This window comes from Scyliorhinus torazame, chromosome 11 (genome assembly GCF_047496885.1).
Source record: "Scyliorhinus torazame isolate Kashiwa2021f chromosome 11, sScyTor2.1, whole genome shotgun sequence".
NCBI lineage: Eukaryota > Metazoa > Chordata > Chondrichthyes > Carcharhiniformes > Scyliorhinidae > Scyliorhinus > Scyliorhinus torazame.
The window spans coordinates 244415430-244441463 of NC_092717.1; the positions used below are offsets into that span (position 1 = coordinate 244415430).

The 26034-nt window shown below is 50.1% G+C and overlaps 1 protein-coding gene across 4 annotated transcripts in view; it reads right to left on the reverse strand.

The window, feature by feature from the left end:
* The window catches only part of LOC140385888 (protein SSXT-like), a 118258-nt gene that overhangs the window by 86586 nt on the left and 5638 nt on the right, over positions 1 to 26034 (reverse strand). For all 4 annotated transcript variants that reach the window (XM_072468502.1, XM_072468504.1, XM_072468505.1 and 1 more), the window contains exons 2-4: positions 15641 to 15725; positions 1808 to 1958; positions 327 to 542 (exon numbers count right to left, since the gene is read on the reverse strand). In XM_072468502.1, coding sequence (XP_072324603.1) covers positions 327 to 542; positions 1808 to 1958; positions 15641 to 15715 — 442 coding nt within the window. In that variant the 5' untranslated portion in view covers positions 15716 to 15725. The remainder of the gene's footprint in view (positions 1 to 326; positions 543 to 1807; positions 1959 to 15640; positions 15726 to 26034) is intronic.

The window sequence follows — 26034 nt, forward strand, 5'->3', positions numbered from 1 at the left end:
CCCTCCGAGATTCTCCAAATCCAGATCTCTTGACTGTCCCCCGATTCCCAGCGCTCCAACATCGACTTCAAAGTCTTCAGCTGCCTGCGTCTTCAACCTCAAGAGTTCCCTCCCTCAACATCTCGGCCCCTCCCCCCCCCCCCCCCCCCTCACTGCTACCCCAGTGAACAAGCTGTGATCCCCTATCCTAACACCACTGGATGTGGCTCGGTGGCTTTGTAATTGTTCATGTGGAGAGTGCTGGGATGGTTTAGCTAGCTCAAAGGGCGCTATATAAATGCAGGTTGTTGCTGCGGTTAAGCGGGTGGCACAAGAGTTTTACGTACCTTGGTTCGGTTGCATGATCGTGTTTGTTCGGGGGCCATAGTTACCCATCGACTGTCCTGGGTTCATATTCATCTGGCTCTGCACCGACATGCCCTGTGCGGACGGCACCGAGTGACTGTAGCCTCCCATGGCTCCGTGGCTGCTTGTTGCCATGTTCACCGAGGCATTTGCCATGCTGGGCTGCCCCGCTCCCTGCACCGGCATGTGGTTTGGGCCTGGCAAATATGGAAGAAACAAATAGGTCACACACCATCCAAACTCTTATTTCCCCCCCCCCCCTTTGCTCTCTTCAAAAGTACCGTGTTTGCACAGTGAGCGGAGTAACTATTTGGACATCCCGCGATCGGACATTGGCATTTAAACAGCCCTCCTCATGACCGCAGCTCACCTCAAAGCACTTCCCAGCCAACCAAAGTACTTTTTGAAGTGTTGTAATGTCGGAGGCGCGGCAGCCAATTTGTGCACAGCAAGCTCCCATAAACAGTAATGTGATCATGACCATACGTTGGCCCCCCGAGCCTGCTCCGCCAGTCAATAAGATCATGGCTGATCTGGTTGTAACCTCACCCCCCACAGCTCAGGGACTCCCTCCCTCAAACTCTCGAGAGGCCTCTTTGGAACCCAGGACGGGAATTTCCAATCCCGCGGCAGAGTGCCCACGTCGGGTTTTACGGCGGCGCGAACGGGCCGCTCCCAGGACTAATTCTGGCCCCGAAAGGGGGGCCATCACCGTGCTGGAGCGGTTCGCCCGGCTCCAGCTGCCGATCCCGGCGCGAACTGTGCGCCGCGGGATCCGCGCATGCGCAGTGGCCTCCTTCAACGCAGCGCCCCCGACGCAACGTGGCGCAGGGCTACAGGGGCCGACGCGTAGGAAAGGAGGCCCCCCTCCTACAGGGGCCGGCCCGCCGATCGGTGTGCCCCGATCACGTGCCAGGCCACATCGGAGGCCCTCCCCTGCGGTCAGACCCCCCCCCGCCGACCCTTCAACGCCGAGGTCCCGCCGGCCCAGAGCAGGTTAGAACGGCGCCGGCGGAGCTCGGTTCTTTTCTTACGGCCGCTCGGCCCATCCGGGCGAGAGTATCGGCGGGCCGGCCGTGTAAAGCGGCCCGCGACCGGCGCCACGCCAACGGTGCCGATTCTCCGGGAATCGCGTGCCGGCATCGGGGCGGCGTGGCCCGTTTAGCGGGGATTCTCCGGCCCGGCACCAGGGCTGGGAGAATCCCGCCCCCAGTCTTTCACCTGCTCAAGGGCAATTAGGGATGGGCAATAAATGCCGGCCTTCCCAGGTGACACCCGCACCCCAGGGACGAATGCTTACACAAATACCTCGTCTGAGCTGAAGCGGTCAGAGGACAGCTTGATTCAATAGAAAGTTCTGGAACCCTCGAACACGAAATGTTCTCTCGGGTTCAGTGTGTAACAGGTTTGCTCCCAATGTTCAGTTACCCCGACGCCCAACAGCGCATTAAGGGAGGCTCACCAGGTAGCTGTCCGTTCATCTGGTTTTGCAAGTGTGACGCAGGCGGCCCTCCTCCCATACTCTCCGTGCTCATGGCGTGTCCGTGAGGGAGCTGGTTCATTCCGCCCTGGTTCATTCCCCCTGACCCCATTGGCATGGTCTGCGTGGGAGGCTAATAAATCAGGACAGAGAGGTACAGAGTCAATTGAAACGACAACAACTAAAATTGCTCCCTCACTTTACAGTTATTCTTCAACTTTTTTTGTTATTGTCACAAGTAGGCTTACATTAACGCTGCATTGAAGTTACTGTGAAAAGCCCCCAGTCGCCATATTCCGGCGCCTGTTCGGGTACACAGAGGGAGAATTCAGAATGTCCAATTCACCCAACAGCGCGTCTTTCGGGACATGTGGGAGGGAACCGGAGCGCCCGGAGGAAACCCACGCAGACACGGGGGAGAACGTGCAGACTCCACACAGACAGTGACCCAAGCCGGGAATCGAACCTGGGACCGCTGTAAGGCAACAGTTCTAACCAGTATGCTACCGTGCTGCCATTTGAATTCAATCAATTAATAAATCTGGAATATAAAAGTTAGTCTCAATAAAAGTGGCCATGAAACTGTAACTGATTGTTGCAAAAACTCAGAAAATGCTGGAAAATCTCTCTGTGGTTTCAGATTCCAGCATCCACAGTAATTTGCTTTTATCCTGGGGCTGGTTTAGCACACTGGGCTAAATCGCTGGCTTTTAAAGCAGACCGAGCAGGCCAGCTGCACGGTTCAATTCCCGTACCAGCCTCCCCGAACAGGCGCCGGAATGTGGCGACTAGGGGCTTTTCACAGTAACTTAATTTGAGGCCTACTTGTGACAATAAGCGATTTTCATTTTCATGAACAACCCATCTGGTTCACTAATGGCCTTTAGGGAAGGAAATCTGCCGTCCTTACCCGGTCTGGCCTACCTGTGACTCCAGACCCGCAGTAATGTGGTTGTCTCTTAACTGCCCTCTGAAACGGCCGAGCGAGACACTCAGTTCAAGTGCAATTAGGGATGGGCAACAAATGCTGGCCTTGCCAGCGACACAGACATGCCGTGAAAGAATACATTAATTTTTTTTATTTATTTTTTTTAAAAAGGTCGGCCATTTTTTTGTCCAACATGAGACAGGATGTGCTGTTTAATCCCACAACTCGAGAGACAGAATGAGGCAGCAATCCTTCAGGTCAGGCGTGTCTCCATAGCTTCCCTGCTACCTTAATCGGTGTACCTTTGTTCAACTGTTAGCTTCAAATAAAGGACCCATGTTATTGTTTTCCCAATCCCTGTGGTATGATTGGTACCATTGCTATAAACAGAACACACAATAGGCCAGAACATGCAACTTATCCTCCAAATTAACTCCTTAAGCCACGGTATAATTCTCATTATTAAAGTGCAACGTGCCTCACCCAAGATCAACGTATCTTTCTTGAGGGTTCAGGGAATTATACAGCACTGGAAGCCATGCGGCCCATCGTCTGGGCTGCCTCTTTGAAAACGCCAACCAATTAGCGGCACTCACCCTCTCCTCTTTCCCCACGGCCCCCAAATGTTGCCCTTGAAATTTCCGATCCAGTTCCCTTTTGAAAGTTACCATTGAATCTGCTTCCACCGCCCTTTCAGGCAGCGCCTTCCCGATCATAGTAACTCGCGCCCCATCAGAGAAAATCGCCATGTCCCGCCCCTGGCTCTTTTCTAATCATCTTAGACCTGTGGACTGTGGATCCGACCCTCCGGCCAGTGTAAACACTTTCTCCTCATCTCCGGCAACGGAAATTTACACTTGTTGCCCCCCCAAGCTGAACGCAGTATTCCGGAACATTCCGCCCATGGCTCTGAAGCATGACCTGCTCAGTTTTTCAATTCCACCCCCCCCTCCCCCAAACCTGCATTACACACCGGTAAGGCCACAAAGTAATGGGCACAGTTTTAGGCAGCACATTCCAGGAACTTTAGAGAGTTTGCAGAGTCCGTTTGTCATGTGAGAGTGCCTTTAAGAAATGGGTGTTTCCTACTGCAGTGATGTCAGAGAATGGGTGGAGCTGGGCTGTCTGTCAGCTTTTTACTTTCGTTTTTGAGCAGGCTGCAGGGTGTGTTTTAGTTTTGTTTTCAGTGTGGGAGCTGAAGCCAGACCAAGCAGGTGTACTACTGTTCTCTCTGCCATCAAAAGACTATCTCTTGATCATTTGATGAATTCAGAATTATAAATGTTCTCAGTAGTGAATGTAAAGCTAATGGTTTCTGTTGAAAGGTGTTTTAAGTCTTATGGATGTTAAAAGAAAAGTTTACGGATTACTTAGTGTTGTATTCTTAGGGGGTTGTATTTGAATTAATGGTTGCTAAGATGTTCACTGTATGTTTTAAAAAGGTTAACTTGAGTTCACAGAATAAACATTGTTTTGCTTTAAAAAATACTTTCCCATTTCTGCTGTTCCACACCTGTAGAGTGGGCCGTGTGCTCCCCATACCACAATCTAGTAAAAGTTGTGGGTCAGGTGAACTCCATGATACACTTTGGGGTTCTCTAAACCCTGGTGCATAACAAGTTCATCAGGACAGAGCCAGAGATGGGGATCTACAGTCATAAGGAGGGGCCTTTGTTATGGGCGAGGCGTTTTCAGAACCCCAAAATGTATCATGGAGTTCAACCAACCTCTCCCTTGAATGGATTGTTGCTTTTGAAGCACGTGGCTTGTTCTCTAGGTGTGATATTACAATTATGGACACGTGGGTTTTTAACACAAAACAATTGTTTATTCCATGAACTCAACTTAACCTCTTAAATAAACATTGGAGCTCTTAACTACCTTACTTCAAAGATAACCCCGAAAATATTACAACACTAAATAATCCTTCAGTTATCCCTTTCAACATCCATGCGACTTAACACCTTTAAACAGAAACACATCAGGTTAAAGGCTTTACTATTATGAGTTTAAATCACCCAAATGATCCAGAGATAGTCTTTCATGGCAGAGATCACAGCAGATCCAGCTCACTGCAAACACAGACACACAAATTCTTTCCAAACTGAAACTTCAAAATGGCTGAACTGAGCTCAGCTCCACCCACTCTCTGACATCACTGTTTTCTTAAAGGTACGTTGCTTAAACATCCATTTCTTAAAGGTACTCTCACATGACACCTTGCAACAGAGGGATCATTTCCACTGCAGGAGGGAACATTCAGGTGCGATTTATTTTAAGCAGTCTTTTTTCAAAATGATAGATTCATAGAATAATAGTCATAGAGTTTTACAGCATGGAAAGCCCATCAAGCACCTATGTATTCGAATTCAATTTCCCAGCATTTGGTCCATAGCCTTGTACGCTGAGACGTTTCAAGTGCACACCTAAATGCTTAAATGTTGTGAGGGTTCCCGCCTCTACCACCCTTTCAGGCAGCGAGTCCCAGATTCTCAACACCCTCTGGGTGAAAACATTTTTCCTCAAATCCCCTCTAAATCTCTTGCCCATTACATTAAATCTATGACCCCTCCACCAAGGGGAAAATTTCCTTCCTGTCCACCCTTATCTATTTTTGTCCCTCATACTTTTGTACACCTCAATCAGGTCCCCCTCAGTCTTCTCTGCTCCAATCAGCCCCAGTCTAACCAGCCTCGCTTCATAGCTGAAACGCTCCAGCCCAGGCAACAGCTCAAGACTGCAGTTCAGCCCATCGAATCTGCCGGGTGCCCCGAAGCAAGCCAGAAGAACACCCCCCGCCCCCCCCCCCCCCCAAAGTCCCTTTTGAAAGTTACGATCGACTGCGCGTCCATTGGCCGATGAGCTTAACCACTCGGTGTGTAAATGTACCATCACATCTACGTCGTCTGGATATTAACCCTTCGGCCGCCGGAAACAATATCTTTTCGCTCACTCTATCCAAGCCCTTCGTGTCTTTGAACGCCTCGGTCACACCTTGCCTTGACCTTCTCCGCTGCCGAGGAGAACGGTCAAAGCTTCTCCACTGGTCCTATTCTGCAGCTGGAACCGCTCAGCCCTGGATCAATGCCGGGGAATCATTTCCGCGGCCCAGTCCGAGGACCTTCCCACTCGCGCAAGGTGCGCAGAATCGAACACAAGACTCCAGCTGGGGCTGAACGAGAGTTTTAAGAAAGATCGGCGATAACTGTCTGGCTTTTGCACTCTGCACCTCTACTTATATAAAGGCCAGGATCTTGTGTGTTCTGTTAACCTTGAGAAGGCAATTAGAGACGGGCAAAGAAATGCTGCCAGTGTTGGCCTCATCCTATGTATGATAGAGAAGTATCGATGTATTTAATCTAATTTGGACCCTCTCAGTTTCAAATTCCTAGGGGTGCACATCTCCAAAAATCTGTCCTGGTCCACCCACGTCGACGCTACCACCAAGAAAGCACAACAGCGCCTATACTTCCTCAGGAAACTAAGGAAATTCGGCATGTCCACATTAACCCTTACCAACTTTTACAGATGCACCATAGAAAGCATCCTATCTGGCTGCATCACAGCCTGGTATGGCAACTGCTCGGCCCAGGACCGCAAGAAACTTCAGAGAGTCCTGAACACCGCCCAGTCCATCACACGAATCTGCCTCCCATCCATTGACTCCATCTACACCTCCCGCTGCCTGGGGAAAGTGGGCAGTATAATCAAAGATCCCTCCCACCCGGCTTACTCACTCTTCCAACTTCTTCCATCGGGCAGGAGATACAGAAGTCTGAGAACACGCACGAACAGACTCAAAAACAGCTTCTTCCCCACTGTCACCAGACTCCTAAATGACCCTCTTATGGACTGACCTCATTAACACTACACCCTGTATGCTTCATCCGATGCCGGTGTTTATGTAGTTACATTGTATACCTTGTGTTGCCCTATTATGTATTTTCTTTTATTCCCTTTTCTTCCCATGTACTTAATGATCTGTTGAGCTGCTCGCAGAAAAATACTTTTCACTGTACCTCGGTACACGTGACAATAAACAAATCCAAATCCATGGTCTAAATGGTAGAGCTGGACACAGTGCTCCAGGTGTGGTCTAACCAAGATTAAGTACAGCTTTACGGTAACTTTTACCTTTTCCATTCCTCTAGAAATTAAGTCGAGTGCTTGGTTTGCTTTCTTGCTGCCATGAGAACCGACCCTGGAGCTTTTCACGGTCGGGGTCTTTGCTTCATTCTTCGCCTCCCGACCTCATTTAGATTCTGGTTTTCTTTGAAGAGTAAGAGGCAACTTGATCGAAATCGTCATGATCCTGAGGGGTCATGTCTGGGTGGACGTGGAGGGGGTGTTTCCTCTTGTTCTGAAAATCTAGAACTGGGGGTCACTGTCTGTAAATAAGGGGGCGCCCATTGAAGACAGGGATGAGGAGAATTTTTTCTCTCTTGAAGGCCGCGAGTCTCTGGAACTCTCTTCCTCGAAAGGCAGTGGAAGCAGAGTCTGGGAATATTTTATAAGGCAGAGACAGATAGATTCTTGATCAACTGGGCGGCACGGTAGCACAGTGGTTAGCACTATTGCTTCACGGCGTCAGGGTCCCAGATTCGATTCCCGGCTTGGGGCACTGTCCACTGTGTGGAGTCTGCACGTTCTCCCCGTGTCTGCGTGGGTTTCCTCCGGGTGCTCCGGTTTCCTCCCACAAGTCCCGAAAGACGTGCTTGTTAGGTGAATTGGACATTCGGAATTCTCCCGCAGTGCAAGCTGAACCGGCGCGGAATGTGGCGACTAGGGGCTTTTCACAGTAACTTCATCGCAGTGTTAATGCAAGCCTACTTGTGACAATAAAGATTATTATTACTACAAGGCAGGGGGTGGGCTGATATGCCTGTGAATAATATCGCATACACTCAACATTGCGACCTCCCACCAGCAGGTGGCATCAGAGAGTAGTCATGTAACATCCGGCTATCGTCAGTTTGTAGTAAGGCGTACACAAGGACAGTCGCACATCGGGTAGTTCCAGAGCAACCTAGTCTGTAAAGCATTCTGCATGTTATCCTTCCACGTGTTAACTAATAATCATCATTCTAAGTAAGTCATCAGCAGTTGTGTATTAATCATTGCAAGGACGCTCTTGATAAGAGCCCCAACGGCAATTTTAAACGGCCAAAATCACTGTGCGGTGAAATAGAACATAGAACATAGAACGATACAGCGCAGTACAGGCCCTTCGGCCCACGATGTTGCACCGAAACAAAAGCCAAATAGAAGGGAATCCCCCCGGACGTTGATGGACAAAGGAGGGGATAGCGGCCGGATTGCAGTGGATCCTTCGGAGCAGCGGCAAGGCAGGGAAGCTCGAAGCAAGGTGGCGTCGGAAGGTGGCCATTCGATATGGGGCCCGGAGCAACAAGAGTTCCTGCGGCGCTGTGTGGAGGAGCTGAAGAAGGAGGTGTTGGCCCCGATGCTACAGGCGATTGAAGGGCTAAAGGAGGCGCAGAGGACCCAGGAGCTGGAGCTTCGGGTCGTGAAGGCAAAGGCTGCTGAAAATGAAGATGAAATTCAGGGCTTGGTGGTGAAGACAGAGACGCACGAGGCACAGCACAAGAGGTGTGTGGAGAGGTTGGAAGCCCGGGAGAATAATTCGAGGAGGAAGAATCTAAGAGTTTTAGGTCTTCCCGAGGGCGCAGAGGGGGCGGACGTCGGGGCATATGGGAGCACGATGCTTCACTCGCTAATGGGATCGGAGGCCCCGATGGGCCCTTTGGAGGTGGAGGGAGCTTATCGAGTTATGGCGCGAAGACCAAGGGCAGGAGAAATACCTCGAGCCATAGTGGTGAGGTTTCACCGCTATAATGACAGAGAGATGGTCCTAAGATGGGCGAAGAAAACTCAGAGCTGCAGGTGGGAGAACGCAGTGATCCGCGTATACCAGGATTGGAGTGCGGAGGTGGCGAGAAGGAGGGCAAGTTTCAATTGGGCTAAGGCGGTGCTTCACAAAAAGGTGAAATTTGGAATGCTGCAACCGGCGAGACTGTGGGTCACACACCAAGGGAAGCACCACTACTTTGAGACGGCAGAAGAGGCGTGGACATTCATAGTGGACGAGAAGCTGGAATAGTCTGGCGAGAGAAAGAGCTTCTGGGACAAAGTGGTGGGGTGACTATGTGGGACGAGGAAGGGGGGTGATTTTTCAATTGTTAACTCTTTAATCCTGTAAATTTTCTCTCTTCCCCTCGTTTGTTGGGGGTGGGGGTGGGGGGGGGGGGGGGGGGGGGGGGGGGGGAGTACGAGGAACTGTGGGCGCCGGTGGGTAGGAAAGCGGGGCTGAGTGGGAAACGCTGGCTTCGTTCCCGCGCTATGGTAATTAAGGCGGGAACAGGGACGCAGGAAGGCGGGGGCCTCGCACAGTGAGAGGCCGAGGGCAAACGGGGAAGCCGAGGTCAGCCAGAGTTCGCTGACTTCTGGGAGCAACATGGGGGTGTAATTACGCTAGAGGGGGATCTAGCGGGGGGGGGGGGGTTAACTGGGTTGCTGCTGCTAAGGGGAAGGGGGAGTTGTTTTGGGATGGGGTGGTCGAGGCGGGAGGGCACCGTCTGGGGGATATACGGGTACGTGGGAACCGGGTGAGGAGCTGGGGTAAAAAAGGGGATGGCTAGTCGACAAGGGGGGGGGGTAAAGAGCCCCCCAACCCGGTTGATCACGTGGAACGTGAGAGGGCTGAATAGGCCGATTAAAAGGGCGCGGGTACTCGCACACCTAAAGAAATTAAAGGCAGATGTGGTTATGTTGCAGGAGACGCACCTGAAACTGGCAGATCAGGTCAGACTACGTAAAGGATGGGTGGGGCAGGTGTTTCATTCGGGTTTGGATGCGAAGAATAGGGGGGTGGCTATTTTAGTGGGGAAACGGGTACTGTTTGAGGCAGAGACCATAGTGGCGGACAGTGGGGGTAGATACGTGATGGTGAGTGGAAGACTGCAAGGGGAGGCGGTGGTTCTGGTGAACATGTACGCCCCGAACTGGGATGATGCAAACTTCATGAGGCGTATGTTGGGGCGTATCCCGGACCTGGAGGCGGGAAAGTTGGTAATGGGGGAGATTTCAATACAGTGCTTGATCCAGGGCTGGACAGGTCGAGGTCCAGGACCGGGAGGAGGCCGGCAGCGGCCAGGGTGCTCGAGGACTTCATGGAGCAGATGGGAGGGGTAGACCCCTGGAGATTTAGTAGGCCGAAGAGTAAGGAGTTCTCATTCTTCTCCCATGCTCACAAGGTATATTCACGGATAGACTTTTTTGTCCTGGGAAGGGCACTGATTCCGAAGGTGACAGGGACGGAATATACGGCCATAGCCATCTCGGACCACACTCCACATTGGGTAGATCTGGAGGTAGGAGAAGAAAAGGAACAGCACCCACTCTGGAGAATGGATATGGGCCTGTTGGCGGATGAGGGGATATGTCTAAGGGTGAGGGGGTGTATCGAAAGGTACTTGGAGCTTAATGACAACGGAGAGGTTCAGGTGGGAGTGGTCTGGGAGGCGTTGAAGGCGGTGGTCAGAGGGGAACTGATATCCATAAGGGCACATAAAGGGAAGCAAGAGAGTAAAGAAAGGGAGCGATTGCTGAGAGAACTTCTGAGGGTGGACAGGCAATATGCAGAGGCACCGGAGGAGGGACTGTACAGGGAAAGACAAAGGTTACATGTGGAATTTGACCTGCTGACCACGGGTAAGGCAGAGGCACAGTGGAGGAGGGCACAGGGAGTGCAGTATGAGTATGGAGAGAAGGCGAGTCGGTTACTGGCCCAACAATTGAGGAAGAGGGGAGCGGCGAGGGAGATAGGTGGGGTGAGGGATGAGGAGGGAGAGATGGAACAGGGAGCGGAGAGAGTGAATGGGGTGTTTAAGACATTCTATGAGAGGTTGTATAAGGCTCAGCCCCCGGAAGGGAAGGAGGGAATGATGCATTTCCTGGATCAGCTGGAATTCCCGAAGGTGGAGGAGCAGGAGAGGGCGGGACTGGGAGCACAGATTGAGGTGGAGGAGGTGGTAAAGGGGAGTGGGAGCATGCAGGCGGGGAAGGCCCCGGGACCGGACAGATTCCCGGTGGAATTTTATAGGAAATATATACACCTACTGGCCCCGCTTTTGACGAGAACCTTTAATGAGGCCAGGGAAAGGGGGAAGTTGCCCCCAACTATGTCGGAGGCGACAATATCGTTACTTTTGAAGAAGGATAAAGACCCGCTGCAGTGTGGGTCCTACAGGCCCATTTCCCTTTTGAATGTAGATGCTAAGCTCCTGGCCAAGGTAATGGCAATGAGGATAGAGGATTGTGTCCCGGGGGTGGTCCATGAGGATCAAACTGGGTTCGTTAAGGGGAGACAGCTGAACACGAACATACGGAGGCTGCTAGGGGTGATGATGATGCCCCCACCAGAGGGGGAGGCGGAGATAGTGGTGGCGATGGATGCCGAGAAAGCATTTGACAGGGTCGAGTGGGACTACCTGTGGGAAGTGTTGAGGAGATTTGGTTTCGGTGAAGGGTTTATTGGATGGGTACAGCTGCTATATAGGGCCCCGGTGGCAAGTGTGATCACGAACAGGCAGAGGTCTGACTACTTCCGTCTTTATAGAGGGATGAGGCAGGGGTGTCCCCTGTCTCCGTTACTGTTTGCATTGGTAATTGAGCCCCTGGCCATAGCACTGAGGGGTTCCAGGAAGTGGAGGGGAGTACTCAGGGGAGGAGAAGAACACCGGGTATCATTGTATGCAGATGATTTACTGCTGTATGTTGCGGACCTGGTGGAGGGGATGCCTGAGATAATGCAGACGCTCGGGGAGTTTGGGGAATTCTTGGGGTACAAATTGAACATGGGGAAGAGTGAATTGTTTGTGGTACATCCGGGGGAGCAGAGCAGGGGAATAGAGGATTTACCACTGAGGAGGGTAACAAGGGATTTCCGGTACTTGGGGATCCAGATAGCCAGGAGTTGGGGAACCTTACATAGGCTTAATTTGACACGATTGGTGGAACAGATGGAGGAGGATTTTAAGAGATGGGACATGGTGTCCCTGTCACTGGTGGGGAGGGTGCAGGCGGTCAAAATGGTGGTCCTCCCGAGATTCCTTTTTGTGTTTCAGTGCCTCCCGGTGATGGTCACAAAGGCTTTTTAAAAGAAGATTGAGAAAAGCGTTATGAGTTTTGTGTGGGCTGTGAAGACCCCGAGAGTGAGGAGGGGGTTCTTGCAGCGTAGCAGGGAGAGGGGGGGACTGGCACTACCAAGCTTAAGTGAGTACTATTGGGCCGCCAATATCTCACTGGTGTGTAAGTGGATGGGAGAAGGGGAGGGAGCGGCGTGGAAGAGATTGGAGATGGCGTCCTGCAAGGGAACCAGCCTACAAGCACTGGTGACGGCACCGCTGCCGTTCTCCCCGAAGAAATACACCACAAGCCCGGTGGTGGTGGCAACACTGAAAATTTGGGTGCAGTGGAGACGGCACAGGGGAATGACGGGAGCCTCGGTGCGGTCCCCGATAAGAAATAATCATAGGTTTGTCCCGGGGAGAATAGATGGGGGATTTGGAGCATGGCAGAGAGCTGGGATTGTGCAACTGAGGGATCTGTTCTTGGACGGGACGTTTGCGAGTCTGGGAGCGCTGACGGAAAAATATGGGTTGCCCCAAGGGAATGCATTTCGGTACATGCAACTGAGGGCTTTTGCGAGGCAACAGGTGAGGGAATTCCCGCAGCTCCCGACGCAGGAGATTCAGGATAGAGTGATCTCAGGGACATGGGTGGGGGATGGTAGGGTGTCGGATATATACAGGGAAATGAGAGACGAGGGGGAGAACATGGTGGATGAGCTGAAGGGAAAATGGGAGGAAGAGCTGGGGGAAGAGATTGAAGAGGGGCTGTGGGCAGATGCCCTACGTAGGGTAAACTCGTCGTCCCCGTGCGCCAGGCTTAGCCTGATACAATTTAAGGTTTTGCACAGGGCACATATGACCGGAGCAAGGCTCAGTAAATTTTTCGGGGTAGAGGATAGGTGTGGGAGATGCTCGAGAAGCCCAGCAAACCACACCCACATGTTTTGGTCATGCCCGGCACTGCAGGGGTTCTGGGTGGGGGTGGCGAAGGTGCTTTCAAAGGTGGTGGGGGTCCGGGTCGAGCCAGCTTAGGACAGATAAAGTTCGCACTAAGGGGTTCGGCTCAGGGGTTCACCAGGCGGTGGCAACCGTTCATTGACTACCTCGCAGAACGATAAAGGAAATGGGAAGGTAACAGCAGCAACCCAGGGTTTGGGGGGGGGGGTTGTAAAGATATTGGTACTTGGATATGTATATTGAATTGCTGATTTTATTATTTGGGAGAGCTATTATTTTTGCTATGGCAGTTGCCATTTAGTTTATATATTATTTATTTGTTAAAATACGGTCACGGTTATTTATATTGTTTTGCTGTTGTATAAAGGGGAAAAACCTTTGTACTGTTTTGTATGGCCAAAAAAGTTGAATAAAATATATATTTTTTAAAAATAAATTAAACTACCATCAGTAATGGTGAAAAAAAAAAAATCATTGCAAGGTCGGCAAGGTAAGGGGTGGCACAGTAGCACAGTGGTCAGTATTGTTGCTTCGTAGTTCCAGGGTCCCAGGTTCGAATCCTGGCTTGTGTTACTGTCTGTGCGGATCCGGTCTGCACGTGCCCCCGTGTCTGCGTGGGTTTCCTCCGGGTGCTCCGGTTTCCTCCCGCAGTCTAAAGACGTGCAGGTTAGGTGGATTGGCCTTAAGTGTCCAAAACGGTGGACGTCACTGGGTTAGGGTGGAGGTGTGCAGGGTGCTCTTTCCAAGGGCCGGTGCAGACTCGATGGGCCGAACGGCCTCCTTCCGCAGTGTAAATTCTATGATAAGGACAGACAACAGAACACAACGGGGGGGGTGATAGATTATCGGGGGTAGACAAAAAGGTGGAGCATTTTTATTTTTTTTATATAAAATATTTTAGAGTACCCAATTCATTTTTTTTGCAATTTAGGGGCAATTTAGCATGGCCAATCCATCTACCCTGCACATTTTTGGGTTGTGGGGGCAAAACCCACGCAAACACGGGGAGAATGCGCAAACTCCACACGGACAGTGACCCAGGGCTGGGGTCCGAACCTGGGACCTCGGCGCCGTGAGGCTACAGTGCTAACCCACTGCACCACCGTGCTGCCCAAAAACGTGGAGTTTAGGTTTCAATCAGATCGGCCATGAACTTAGTGGATGGGGGAGGAGAGTCGAGTGGCCAAAGTGGCACTGGGTCAGAATAAGGGACTGACCGAAAACGGAGACGTGGGAAAATTCCTTCACTCGGAAGGGGGCTGCGAATCTTTGGAATTCTCTATCGTGGAGGGTTGAGAATGCTCCATTGCTGAATGCATTTAAGGCTGGGACAGACAGACTCTTGGTCTTCGGGGAGTCAAGGGATATGGGGAGTGGACAGGAATGTGAAGCCTATGGTCAGCCATGACCATATTGAATGGCGGAGCAGCTTCGACAGGCCATGTGATCTCCTCCTGCTCCGACTTCCTGTGTTCTTGTGCAGCAAACTGGGGATCTGTACCTGTAGTAAATTCACTCTGAATTTATTTTCATTGAAAACTTGCTGTGAATTGTCAGAGTCCTTCCTGGTTACTTCCTCTGTTCCCATTTCTTTTTTGTTATTTTATTATTTCAGTCCGTGGACCCATAATCGGGTTGAGTCTTTCAGCAGGAGACTTAAAGTTGAAACAGCCTGCTCGTCAGGGCACCGCGTTCCCAGGTTTTGTGTTTGGCAGAGGAGGAGCCAGACTCCTCGGCACTGAGTGGATCTGAGGAACCAGCTTTGGAGGGGATAAGTTCGATCGGTTAACTGGCAACTGGTGGGTTGGCCAGGAACAGTGTTCTGCCTGGCAATAGTCAGTAATTGGTTCCTGCGTGACGCTCTCGGAGAGAACTTGGCAGACGTGTTTAAACCTTGGAAGTGGAACGGTTTCTCTCTCCCCCGCTTGCTGAAGCAAAAGAACCGCTCTATTGTCCTGAAAGCAGCGAGTGCCGGGCACACCCTTGACTGTGAACCTGAAATGATGCTGAGTCTGCAGAGAAAGTAGACAACCTTACCAGACAAAACCATCTCAAACCTAGAAGGAAGAAGGACCAAAACAAAAGGCTAAACTTCAGAAAGACATTGACTGGAACACATCCCAGTCCATGATGATCCTTATCCTTTTACGAATAATTTATTTCCATTCCCATCACCGTTTCCCTCTGCGGAGTGTCCGTGTGGGGCGAGTTGGAAAGGAGGTTGGGAAAGGGGTAGTACAGACACTGACATTTTTCTGCCTGTTTAACCATAGTTCGGTGCACAATTAAAGGTCACCGAGATGTGAAGCTACAAACTTGGTGGCTGCAGTTTGTTGGCTCAAGCAAGAACCTCAGGTATTTTAAATATCATCGAATTTACAGAGCAGAAGGAGGCCATTCGGCCCATCGAGTCTGCACTTGCCTTGGAAATAGCACTCTACTTAAGCCCACGCCTCCACTCTATCCCCGTAACCCATAAACCCCACCTAATCTTTTTGGACACGAAGGGCAATTTAACAAGGCCAATCCACCTGACCCGCACATGTTTGGACTGTGGGAGGAAACCGGAGCACCCGGATAAAATCGAATTTCACCTATGTCGCGACACCGGGTCAAGCGGGGCTGGAATTGACCGCGTGCTAGCCCTGGGGGTCGCGACAACGTATAAACGACAGAAATAATTCTTTCCCCGATTGTTACGTCGCCTGGTCCCGGTTTCTGACAGGGTTTCGGCAAGTTTGAAAGCTTAATTCTTTTTAAAAAGTCAAAAAGGGTACTTACAGCTGGTAAGAGAGATTGCATATTCTGGTTGGAATCTGCTATTGTTGCCAGGTAAACCAAATTTCTATGAAGCATCTGTTGGTACCTAAGAGAGAAAAGAACAATTTTAATCAACAAATTATTTACTCTCCCTGGGTGGCCTTTTTACCACAATCAGAATTACTTTTCTCTGCTTTGCTCGAAAAGCTTCCATTTAGGCTCGTTTGCTGAACACACATGTAAATGAGCCGAGTAAATCTTACTCATCAGTGACTTGGTGAGTACCGGAGTCAGAAGGTCAATGGTTCAAGTCTCAGACAGCACGGTGGCACAGTGGCTAGCACTGTTGCCTCACAGCGCCAGCACCCCAGCTTCGATTCCGGCCTTGGGTGGCGGTGTGGAGTTTGCACGTTTCCCCGCCCCGGGTCCGTGTGGGTTGGCTCCGGTTTCCTCCCACAGCCCCCACTCCAGCTCGGAGACCCAGGCTTCCAGGAGCTGCAGCTGGAGACACTCCCTGCACACCTGCTTCCGCTACTGGGATCCACTTGCCCCGTGACACTTTTAAATCCTGAAGTCACGTCACCTCAGGAGCTCCAAACTCCAAGCTCGCACTCTGTCTCGCTCTTTCTTGCACTCTTTTATCCTACCAGCTCCACTCTCGCCGGATTCCTAGTATAGTAACCACTCTGCTCAAGTTCCCAAGACCAGTAATGCACTTAGGAGAGCATAGTTCGATTCGAACAAGTCAGGTGGCTTGAAAGGAAAATCCTGTTTGACAGGTTTGAGTTTTTTAAGGATCGAACTAGTAGGACAGATAAAGGGGCACTAGTAGATGTAGTATACCTGGATTTTGCAAAGGCATTCGATAAGATGCTGCAAACTTTAACAAAAGGTTAATAGACAGAAATAAGGTTAATGAGTTGGAGGTAATATATTGGCATGGACAGAGGACTGGTTAATGGACAGAAAACAGACTGGGCAGAATCAGGGCTTTTGCAAACTGGCAGGCAAGGATCATTGAACATAAGAACATAAGAACTAGGAGCAGGAGTCGGCCATCTGGCCCCTCGAGCCTGCTCCACCATTCAATGAGATCATGGCTGATCTTTTGTGGACTCCACTTTCTGGCCCGAACACCATAACCCTTAATCCCTTTATTCTTCAAAAAACTATCTTTATCTTAAAAACATTTAATGAAGGAGCCTCTACTGCTTCACTGGGCAAGGAATTCCATAGATTCACAACCCTTTGGGTGAAGAAGTTCCTCCTACACTCCGTCCTAAATCTACCTCCCCTTATTTTGAGGCTATGCCCCCTAGTTCTGCTTTCACCCGCCAGTGGAAACAACCTGCCCGCATCTATCCTATCTATTCCCTTCATAATCTTATATGTTTCTATAAGATCCCCCTCATCCTTCTAAATTCCAACGAGTACAGTCCCAGTCTACTCAACCTCTCCTCGTAATCCAACCCCTTCAGCTCTGGGATTAACCTAGTGAATCTCCTCTGCACACCCTCCAGTGCCAGTACGTCCTTTCTCAAGTAAGGAGACCAAAACTGAACACAATACTCCAGGTGTGGCCTCACTAACACCTTATACAATTGCAGCATAACCTCCCTAGTCTTAAACTCCATCCCTCTAGCAATGAAGGACAAAATTCCATTTGCCTTCTTAATCACCTGTTGCACCTGTAAACCAACTTTTTGCGACTCATGCACTAGCACACCCAGGTCTCTCTGCACAGCAGCATGTTTTAATATTTTATCATTTAAATAATAATCCCTTTTGCTGTTATTCCTACCAAAATGGATAATCTCACATTTGTCAACATTGTATTCCATCTGCCAGACCCTAGCCCATTCACTTAGCCTATCCAAATCCCTCTGCAGACTTCCAGTATCCTCTGCACTTTTTGCTTTACCACTTATCTTAGTGTCGTCTGCAAACTTGGACACATTGCCCTTGGTCCCCAACTCCAAATCATCTATGTAAATTGTGAACAGTTGTGGGCCCAACACTGATCCCTGAGGGACACCACTAGCTACTGATTGCCAACCAGAGAAACACGCATTAATCCCCACTCTTTGCTTTCTATTAATTAACCAATCCTCTATCCATGCGACGAGAACAAAGAACAAAGAAATGTACAGCACAGGAACAGGCCCTTCGGCCCTCCAAGCCCGTGCCGACCATGCTGCCCGACTAAACTACAATCTTCTACACTTCCTGGGTCCGTATCCCTCTATTCCCATCCTATTCATGTATTTGTCAAGATGCCCCTAAAATGTCACTATCATCCCTGCTTCCACCACCTCCTCCGGTAGCGAGTTCCAGGCACCCACTACCCTCTGCGTAAAAAACTTGCCTCGTACATCTACTCTAAACCTTGCCCCTCTCACCTTAAACCTATGCCCCCTAGTAATTGACCCCTCTACCCTGGGGAAAAGCCTCTGACTATCCACTCTGTCTATGCCCCTCATAATTTTGTATACCTCTATCAGGTCTGCCCTCAACCTCCTTCGTTCCAGTGAGAACAAACCGAGTTTATTCAACCGCTCCTCATAGCTAATGCCCTCCATACCAGGCAACATTCTGGTAAATCTCTTCTGCACCCTCTCTAAAGCCTCCACATCCTTCTGGTAGTGTGGCGACCAGAATTGAACACTGTACTCCAAGTGTGGCCTAACTAAGGTTCTATACAGCTGCAACATGACTTGCCAATTCTTATACTCAATGCCCCGGCCAATGAAGGCAAGCATGCCGTATGCCTTCTTGACTACCTTCTCCACCTGTGTTGCCCCTTTCAATGACCTGTGCACCTGTACTCCTAGATCTCTTTGACTTTCAATACTCTTGAGGGTTCTACCATTCACTGTATATTCCCTGCCTGCATTAGACCTTCCAAAATGCATTACCTCACATTTGTCCGGATTAAACTCCATCTGCCATCTCTCTGCTCAAGTCTCCAAACAATCTAAATCCTGCTGTATCCTCCAACAGTCCTCATCGCTATCCGCAATTCCACCAACCTTTGTGTCGTCTGCAAACTTACTAATCAGACCAGTTACATTTTCCTCCAAATCATTTATATATACTACAAAGAGCAAAGGTCCCAGCACTGATCCCTGTGGAACACCACTGGTCACAGCCCTCCAATGAGAAAAGCATCCTTCCATTGCTACTCTCTGCCTTCTATGGCCTAGCCAGTTCTGTATCCACCTTGCCAGCTCACCCCTGAACCCGTGTGACTTCACCTTTTGTACAAGTCTACCATGAGGGACCTTGTCAAAGGCCTTACTGAAGTCCATATAGACAACATCCACTGCCCTACCTGCATCAATCATCTTAGTGACCTCCTCGAAAAACTCTATCAAGTTAGTGAGACACGACCTCCCCTTCACAAAACCGTGCTGCCTCTCACTAATACGTCCATTTGCTTCCAAATGGGAGTAGATCCTGTCTCGAAGAATTCTCTCCAGTAGTTTCCCTACCACTGAAGTAAGGCTCGCCTGTAGTTCCCGGGATTATCCTTGCTACCCTTCTTAAACAGAGGAACAACATTGGCTATTCTCCAGTCCTCCGGGACATCCCCTGAAGACAGCGAGGATCCAAAGATTTCTGTCAAGGACTCAGCAATTTCCTCTCCAGCCTCCTTCAGTATTCTGGGGTAGATTCCATCAGGCCCTGGGGACTTATCTACCTTAATATTTTTTAAGACACCCAACACCTCGTCTTTTTGGATCTCAATGTGACCCAGGCTATCTACACACCCTTCTCCAGACTCAACATCTACCAATTTCTTCTCTTTGGTGAATACTGATGCAAAGTATTCATTTAGTACCTCGCCCATTTCCTCTGGCTCCACACATAGATTCCCTTGCCTATCCTTCAGTGGGCCAACCCTTTCCCTGGCTACCCTCTTGCTTTTTATGTACGTGTAAAAAGCCTTGGGATTTTCCTTAACCCTATTTGCCAATGACTTTTCGTGATCCCTTCTAGCCCTCCTGACTCCTTGCTTAAGTTCCTTCCTACTTTCCTTGTATTCCACGCAGGCTTCGTCTGTTCCCAGCCTTTTAGCCCTGACAAATGCCTCCTTTTTCTTTTTGACGAGGCCTACAATATCTCTCGTCATCCATGGTTCCCGAAAATTGCCGTATTTATCCTTCTTCCTCACAGGAACATGCCGGTCCTGAATTCCTTTCAACTGCCACTTGAAAGCCTCCCACATGTCAGATGTTGATTTGCCCTCAAACATCCGCCCCCAATCTATGTTCGTCAGTTCCCGCCTAATATTGCTATAATTAGCCTTCCCCCGATTTAGCACATTCATCCTAGGACCACTCTTATCCTTGTCCACCAGTACTTTAAAACTTACTGAATTGTGGTCACTGTTACCGAAATGCCCCCCTACTGAAACATCTACCACCTGGCCGGGCTCATTCCCCAATACCAGGTCCAGTACCGCCCCTTCCCTAGTTGGACTGTCGACATATTGTTTTAAGAAGCCCTCCTGGATGCTCCTTACAAACTCCGCCCCGTCTAAGCCCCTGGCACTAAGTGAGTCCTATTCAATATTGGGGAAGTTGAAGTCTCCCATCACCACAACCCTGTTGTTTTTACTCTTTTCCAAAATCTGTCTACCTATCTGCTCCTCTATCTCCCGCTGGCTGTTGGGAGGCCTGTAGTAAACCCCCAACATTGTGACTGCACCCTTCTTATTCCTGATCTCTACCCATATAGCCTCACTGCCCTCTGAGGTGTCCTCTCGCAGTACAGCTGTGATGTTCTCCCGAACCAGTAGCGCAACTCCGCCTCCCCTTTTACATCCCCCTCTATCCCGCCTGAAACATCTAAATCCTGGAACGTTTAGCTGCCAATCCTGCCCTTCCCTCAACCAGGTCTCTGTAATGGCAACAACATCATAGTTCCAAGTACTAATCCAAGCTCTAAGTTCATCTGCCTTACCCGTAATACTTCTTGCATTAAAACATATGCACTTCAGGCCACCAGACCCGCTGTGTTCAGCAACTTCTCCCTGTCTGCTCTGCCTCAGAGCCACACTGTCCCTATTCCCTAGTTCTCCCTCAATGCTCTCACCTTCTGACCTATTGCTCCCGTGCCCACCCCCCTGCCATACTAGTTTAAACCCTCCTGTGTGACACTAGCAAACCTCGCGGCCAGGATATTTATGCCTCTCCGGTTTAGATGCAACCCGTCCTTCTTATACAGGTCACACCTGCCCCGGAAGAGCTCCCAGTGGTCCAGATAATGGAAACCCTCCCTCCTACACCAGCTGTTTAGCCACGTGTTTAGCTGCTCTATCTTCCTATTTCTAGTCTCACTGGCACGTGGCACAGGGAGTAATCCCGAGATTACAACCCTCGAGGTCCTGTCTTTTAACTTTCTGCTTGGCTCCCTGAACTCCTGCTGCAGGACCTCATGCCCCTTCCTGCCTATGTCGTTAGTACCAATATGTACAACGACCTCTGCCTGTTTGCCCTCCCCCTTCAGGATGCCCTCTACCCGTTCGGAGACATCCTGGACCCTGGCACCAGGGAGGCAACATACCATCCTGGAGTCTCTTTCACGTCCACAGAAGCGCCTATCTGTGCCCCTGATTTTAGAGTCCCCTATTACTATTACTCTTCTGCGCTTTGACCCTCACCTCTGAACATCAGAGAAGCCGTGGTGCCACTGCTCTGGCTGCTGCTGTTTTTCCCTGATTGGATAGGCTATCCCCCCCGACAGTATCCAAAGGGGTATATCTGTTCGAGAGGGGGACAACCACAGGGGATTCCTGCACTGACTGCCTGCCCTTTCTGGTGGTCACCCATTTCTCTGCCTGCACCTTGGATGTGACCACATTTACATAACTGCGATCTATGACGCTTTCCGCCACCTGCATGCTCCTAAGTGCATCCAATTGCTGCTCCAACCGAACCATGCGGTCTGTGAGGAGCTCCAGTTGGGTGCACTTTCTGCAGATGAAGCCATCCGGGACGCTGGAAGCCTCCCGGACCTGCCACATCTCACAGTCAGAGCACAGCACCCTTCTAACTGACATTGCGTCAATTAATTAAAATTTAAATTTAAATTTTTTATTTTTTTTGAATTTTTTTTTTTTTAAATTTCAAAGTTACTGTTAACTATCTGTTTCCTAGCCTGGATTTCTAATAGAAATGCGAAAGCTAAATATAGTACTCTCCGATCTCTGGCTTAGATGTCCCTCTAAATTATAATTAAGTACTTTACTTTAATTATAATTACTACTTTACCCTTAATGCCATGCATCTTTATCTTATGCAGTAACCTTTTGTGTGGCACCTTGTCAAAGGCTTTCTGGAAATCCAGATATACCACATCCATTGGCTCCCCGTTATCTGCCGCACTGTTAATGTCCTCAAAAAATTCCACTAAATTAGTGAGGCACGACCTGCCCTTTATGAACCCATGCTGCGTCTGCCCAATGGGACAATTTCCATCCAGATGCCTCGCTATTTCTTCCTTGATGATATATCCCAGCATCTTCCTTACTACCGAAGTTAAGCTCACTGGCCTATAATTACCCGCTTTCTGCCTACCTCCTTTTTTAAACAGTGGTGTCACGTTTGCTAATTTCCGCCGGGACCACCCCAGAGTCTAGTGAATTTTGGTAAATGATCACTAGTGCATTTGCAATTTCCCTAGCTATCTCTTTTAGCACTCAGGGATGCATCCCATCAGGTCCAGGAGACTGGTCTACCTTTAGCCCCATTAGCTTGTCCATCACTACCTCCTTAGTGATAACAATCCTCTCAAGGTCCTCACCTGTCACAGCCTCATTTCCCTTGCTGGGGCCTCAGCTATTTGCAAATCTATATTAATGACTCAGATGAAGAAACAGAGAGTAATGTTTCCAGGTTTGCTGATAATACAAAACTAGTTGGAAAGATAAGCAGTGGGGAGGGCACAGGAGAGGCTAGAGAGAGATGTAGACAAAATGGACAAGATCACAGGTACAGTATAATATAGGGAAGCGCAAAATTATTCACATTAGTCGCAAGGATAGAAAAGGTGACGTTGAAAGAGCGTTGGGCGTGCTCATACAAGGAACGCAGAAACTTTGTTCAGCAGTGAGGAAGGCTAATATTATTTTGGTCTTTATTGCAAAGAGTTGGAGCACAAGAAATAAGCAGTTGCACTACATTTGTACAGGGGTTTAATGAAACCACATCTGGAATACTTTGTGCAAGGCAGCACGGTAGCACAGTGGTTATCACTGTTGCTTCACAGCGCCAGATCCCAGGTTTGATTTGTGGCTTCGGTCACTGTCTGTGCGGAGTCTGCACGTTCTCCCAGTGTCTGCGTGGGTTTCCTCCGGGTGCTCCGGTTTCCTCCCACAAGTCCCGAAAGACGCGCTTGTTAGGTGAATTGGACATTCTGAATTCCCCCTCAGTGTACCCGAACAGGCACCGGAATGTGGCGACTAGGGGCTTTTCACAGTAACTTCATTGCAGTGTTAATGTAAGCCTACTTGTCACACTAAAAACTTAATTAAAATATTAAAGTTGGTCTCCACATTTAAGACAGGCTATACGTGCACTGGAGGCCATACAGCGAATGGTTTACGAGATTGGTCCCTGGGATGGGGGGGTTGTTCGATGATGAGGGCCTGGATAAATTGGGTTATATTCTTTGGAACTGAGAAGAGTAAAAGAGGTAATCACATTGAAAAGTTGGAAATTCTGAAGGAACTTGATGGGGTAGACACGGAGACAATTCCCATTAGTCAGAGGGTCTGAAACAAGGGGGCCCAGTCTCAGGATAAGGTGCCAATCATTTAGGACTGAGAAGAGGAGAAATGACTTCACTAAACGGTGACGAATCATTGGAATCCTCTGCCATGGGAGGGTTGTGGATGCTCCATCTTTCAATGTATCGGAGGCTGCTTTCTGGGAATTAAGGGATATGGAGAGGGGGCGGGATGGTGGAGTCGAAGCCCAAGATCATCCATGATCTCATTGCATGATGGGAGCGGGCTCGATGGGCCGAGTGGTCTTCCTGCTCCTGGCGTTCTTCAGTTGAAAACTGTTGCCGCGGTCGAAGAGGAGGCGGGAAGTGGTGGTGAGGCGGACAACCGAGGGACGGCAGGAACGTCACACTGAAACATTGAGACATTACAACACAGGAGGAGGTCAGCCAGCCAGTCATGACTTTGCCGGCCAAAGTGAAAAGAGCTGCCCAGCCTAATCGTGCCTGAAATATTAAAAATAGGCAGAGATCATTTGTGTGATTGGGTGTTGAACACAGAATGTAGGTAGCATCCGGTTCCAACCCTTGGCCCATAGCTCTGTGGGCTCTGGTAGCCTTTTCAATGCGTTGAGGGTTCTTACCGCTCCCTCCTTCTCAGGCAGTGGGTTACGGGCCCCCACTGGGTGAAAACATTTTTCCCCGAACCCCCGTCTCGAATCCTTCCCCAAGGACTTGAAACATGTGCTCCCTCGGTGATTCACCTCCGCTTTCTCTCTGAACCGCAGTTCTGCGTTTCCAAGGAAAGATTAAGTCAAGGATGAGACAGCGGAAGATGAGTCACTTGACAGTCCCACGCAGCTAAGAAAAAAAAAAACAATGACTTTTCCAGGGGGAGAACTGTAAAGCAGAGCAATGTTGAACTTTTGTTGAACCTTGGTTAGCCCACATCTCGAGAATCAAAGATTACCGCAGCGCAGGAGGTCATTATATCCACTGAGCCTGCAGCAGCTCATTTAGAAGAGAAATCCACTTCGGAACAGGACTAGGCCATTCGGCCCCTCGAGCTTGCTCCACCATTCGACCAGACCACGGCTGCTCTACCGCCTCCGCGTCATTTTTCTGAATCAGCCCCAGATGTTTTTTTAATTTGTAGAAACCTATTGATCTCAACTTGAACATAACTCAATGACTGAATCTCCACAGCTCTCCGGGGGAGAGGATTCCAAAGATTCATTGATGTACCATCATGACGACAGACGAGGAGTCGGGAGAAAAACTGTGGCCCGAGGGGAGGAGCCACAGGTGGAGCCAGCAGGGGCAAGCCCAGGCATGTAACAATACAATACAGTGGTTTACCACATGCACCCCTGTTAAAAAAAAAAAGAGTCTGGCGGGGGTGAAGTGGACGAGTTGAGTTATAGATAGAGTCTGTCGGGGGGCTTTGACTCTCCGCCGTCGGGGGGCTTTGATTCTCCGCTGTGACCGCCTCAGTCCCGGCTGTGGTGTGGATATTGGTATTGGATGAGGTGTTGAGGCCTGCGTGTCCAGGAGCGTGTCATCTTCTGCGTCTCGTAGTAGATGAGTAGCAATGGGGGGGAGACGGTGTAGGGTCGGGGGTGTGTGATGGTCACTGGGGAACCTGCGGGTGCCAAATCCCGAAGGGAGACTGTGCCCTCCCATCCCGTCATGGTGTGCTACGTAGGCATATTGGGGGTTAGCATGGAGGAGAAGGACCTTTTCGACCAGTGGATCTGACTTATGGCTCCTCGCATGCTTCCGGAGGAGGACGGGCCCTGGGACCGTCAGCCAGGACGGGAGCGAGACCCCGGAGGTGGTCTTCCTGGGGAAAACAAACATCCTCTCATGAGGGGTCACATTGGTGGCGGTACACAGGAGCGACCGGACGGAGTGGAGCGCATCGGGAAGGACCACCTGCCAGCGGGAGACAAGGAGACCTCTAGACTGTAGGACAAGAAGGACGGCCTTCCAGCCGTCGCGTTCTCCCCCTCCACCTGTTTGTTTCCCCGGGGGTTGTAGCTGGTAGTCCTGCTCGAGGCGATGCCCTTGCTAAGCAGGAACTGACGCAGCTCATGACGCATGAAAGAGAAACCCCGATCACTATGGATATAGGTGGGGAAACCAAACAAGGTGAAGAGACTGTGCAGGGCCTTGATGACTGTGGTAGAGGTCATGTCAGGGCACGGGATGGCGAAAGGGAAACATGAGTACTCATCAATGACGTTGACAAAGTACACGTTACAGTCAGTGGAGGGGAGGGGCCCTTTGAAATCGACGCTGAGGCGCTCAAATGGGGCGGGAGGCCTTTACCAGATGTGCTCTGTCTGGCCGACAGAAGTGCGGTTTGCACTCCGCGCAGGCCTGGCAGTCCCTGGTCATGGTCCTGACCTCCTCGATGGAGTAAGGCAGGTTGCAGGCCTTGATGAAGTGGAAGAACCCGGTGACCCCTGGGTGACAGAGGTCATTGTGGAGGGCCCGAAGTCGGTCTACTTGTGCGCTGGCACATGTACCGTGGGATAGGGCATCTGGGGGCTCATTGAGCTTCCCAGGTCGATACAAGATATCATACTTATAAGTGGAGAGTTCGATCCTCCACCTCAGAATCTTGTCATTCTTAATCTTGCCCCGCTGTGTGTTATTGAACATGAAGGCAACCGACCGTTGGT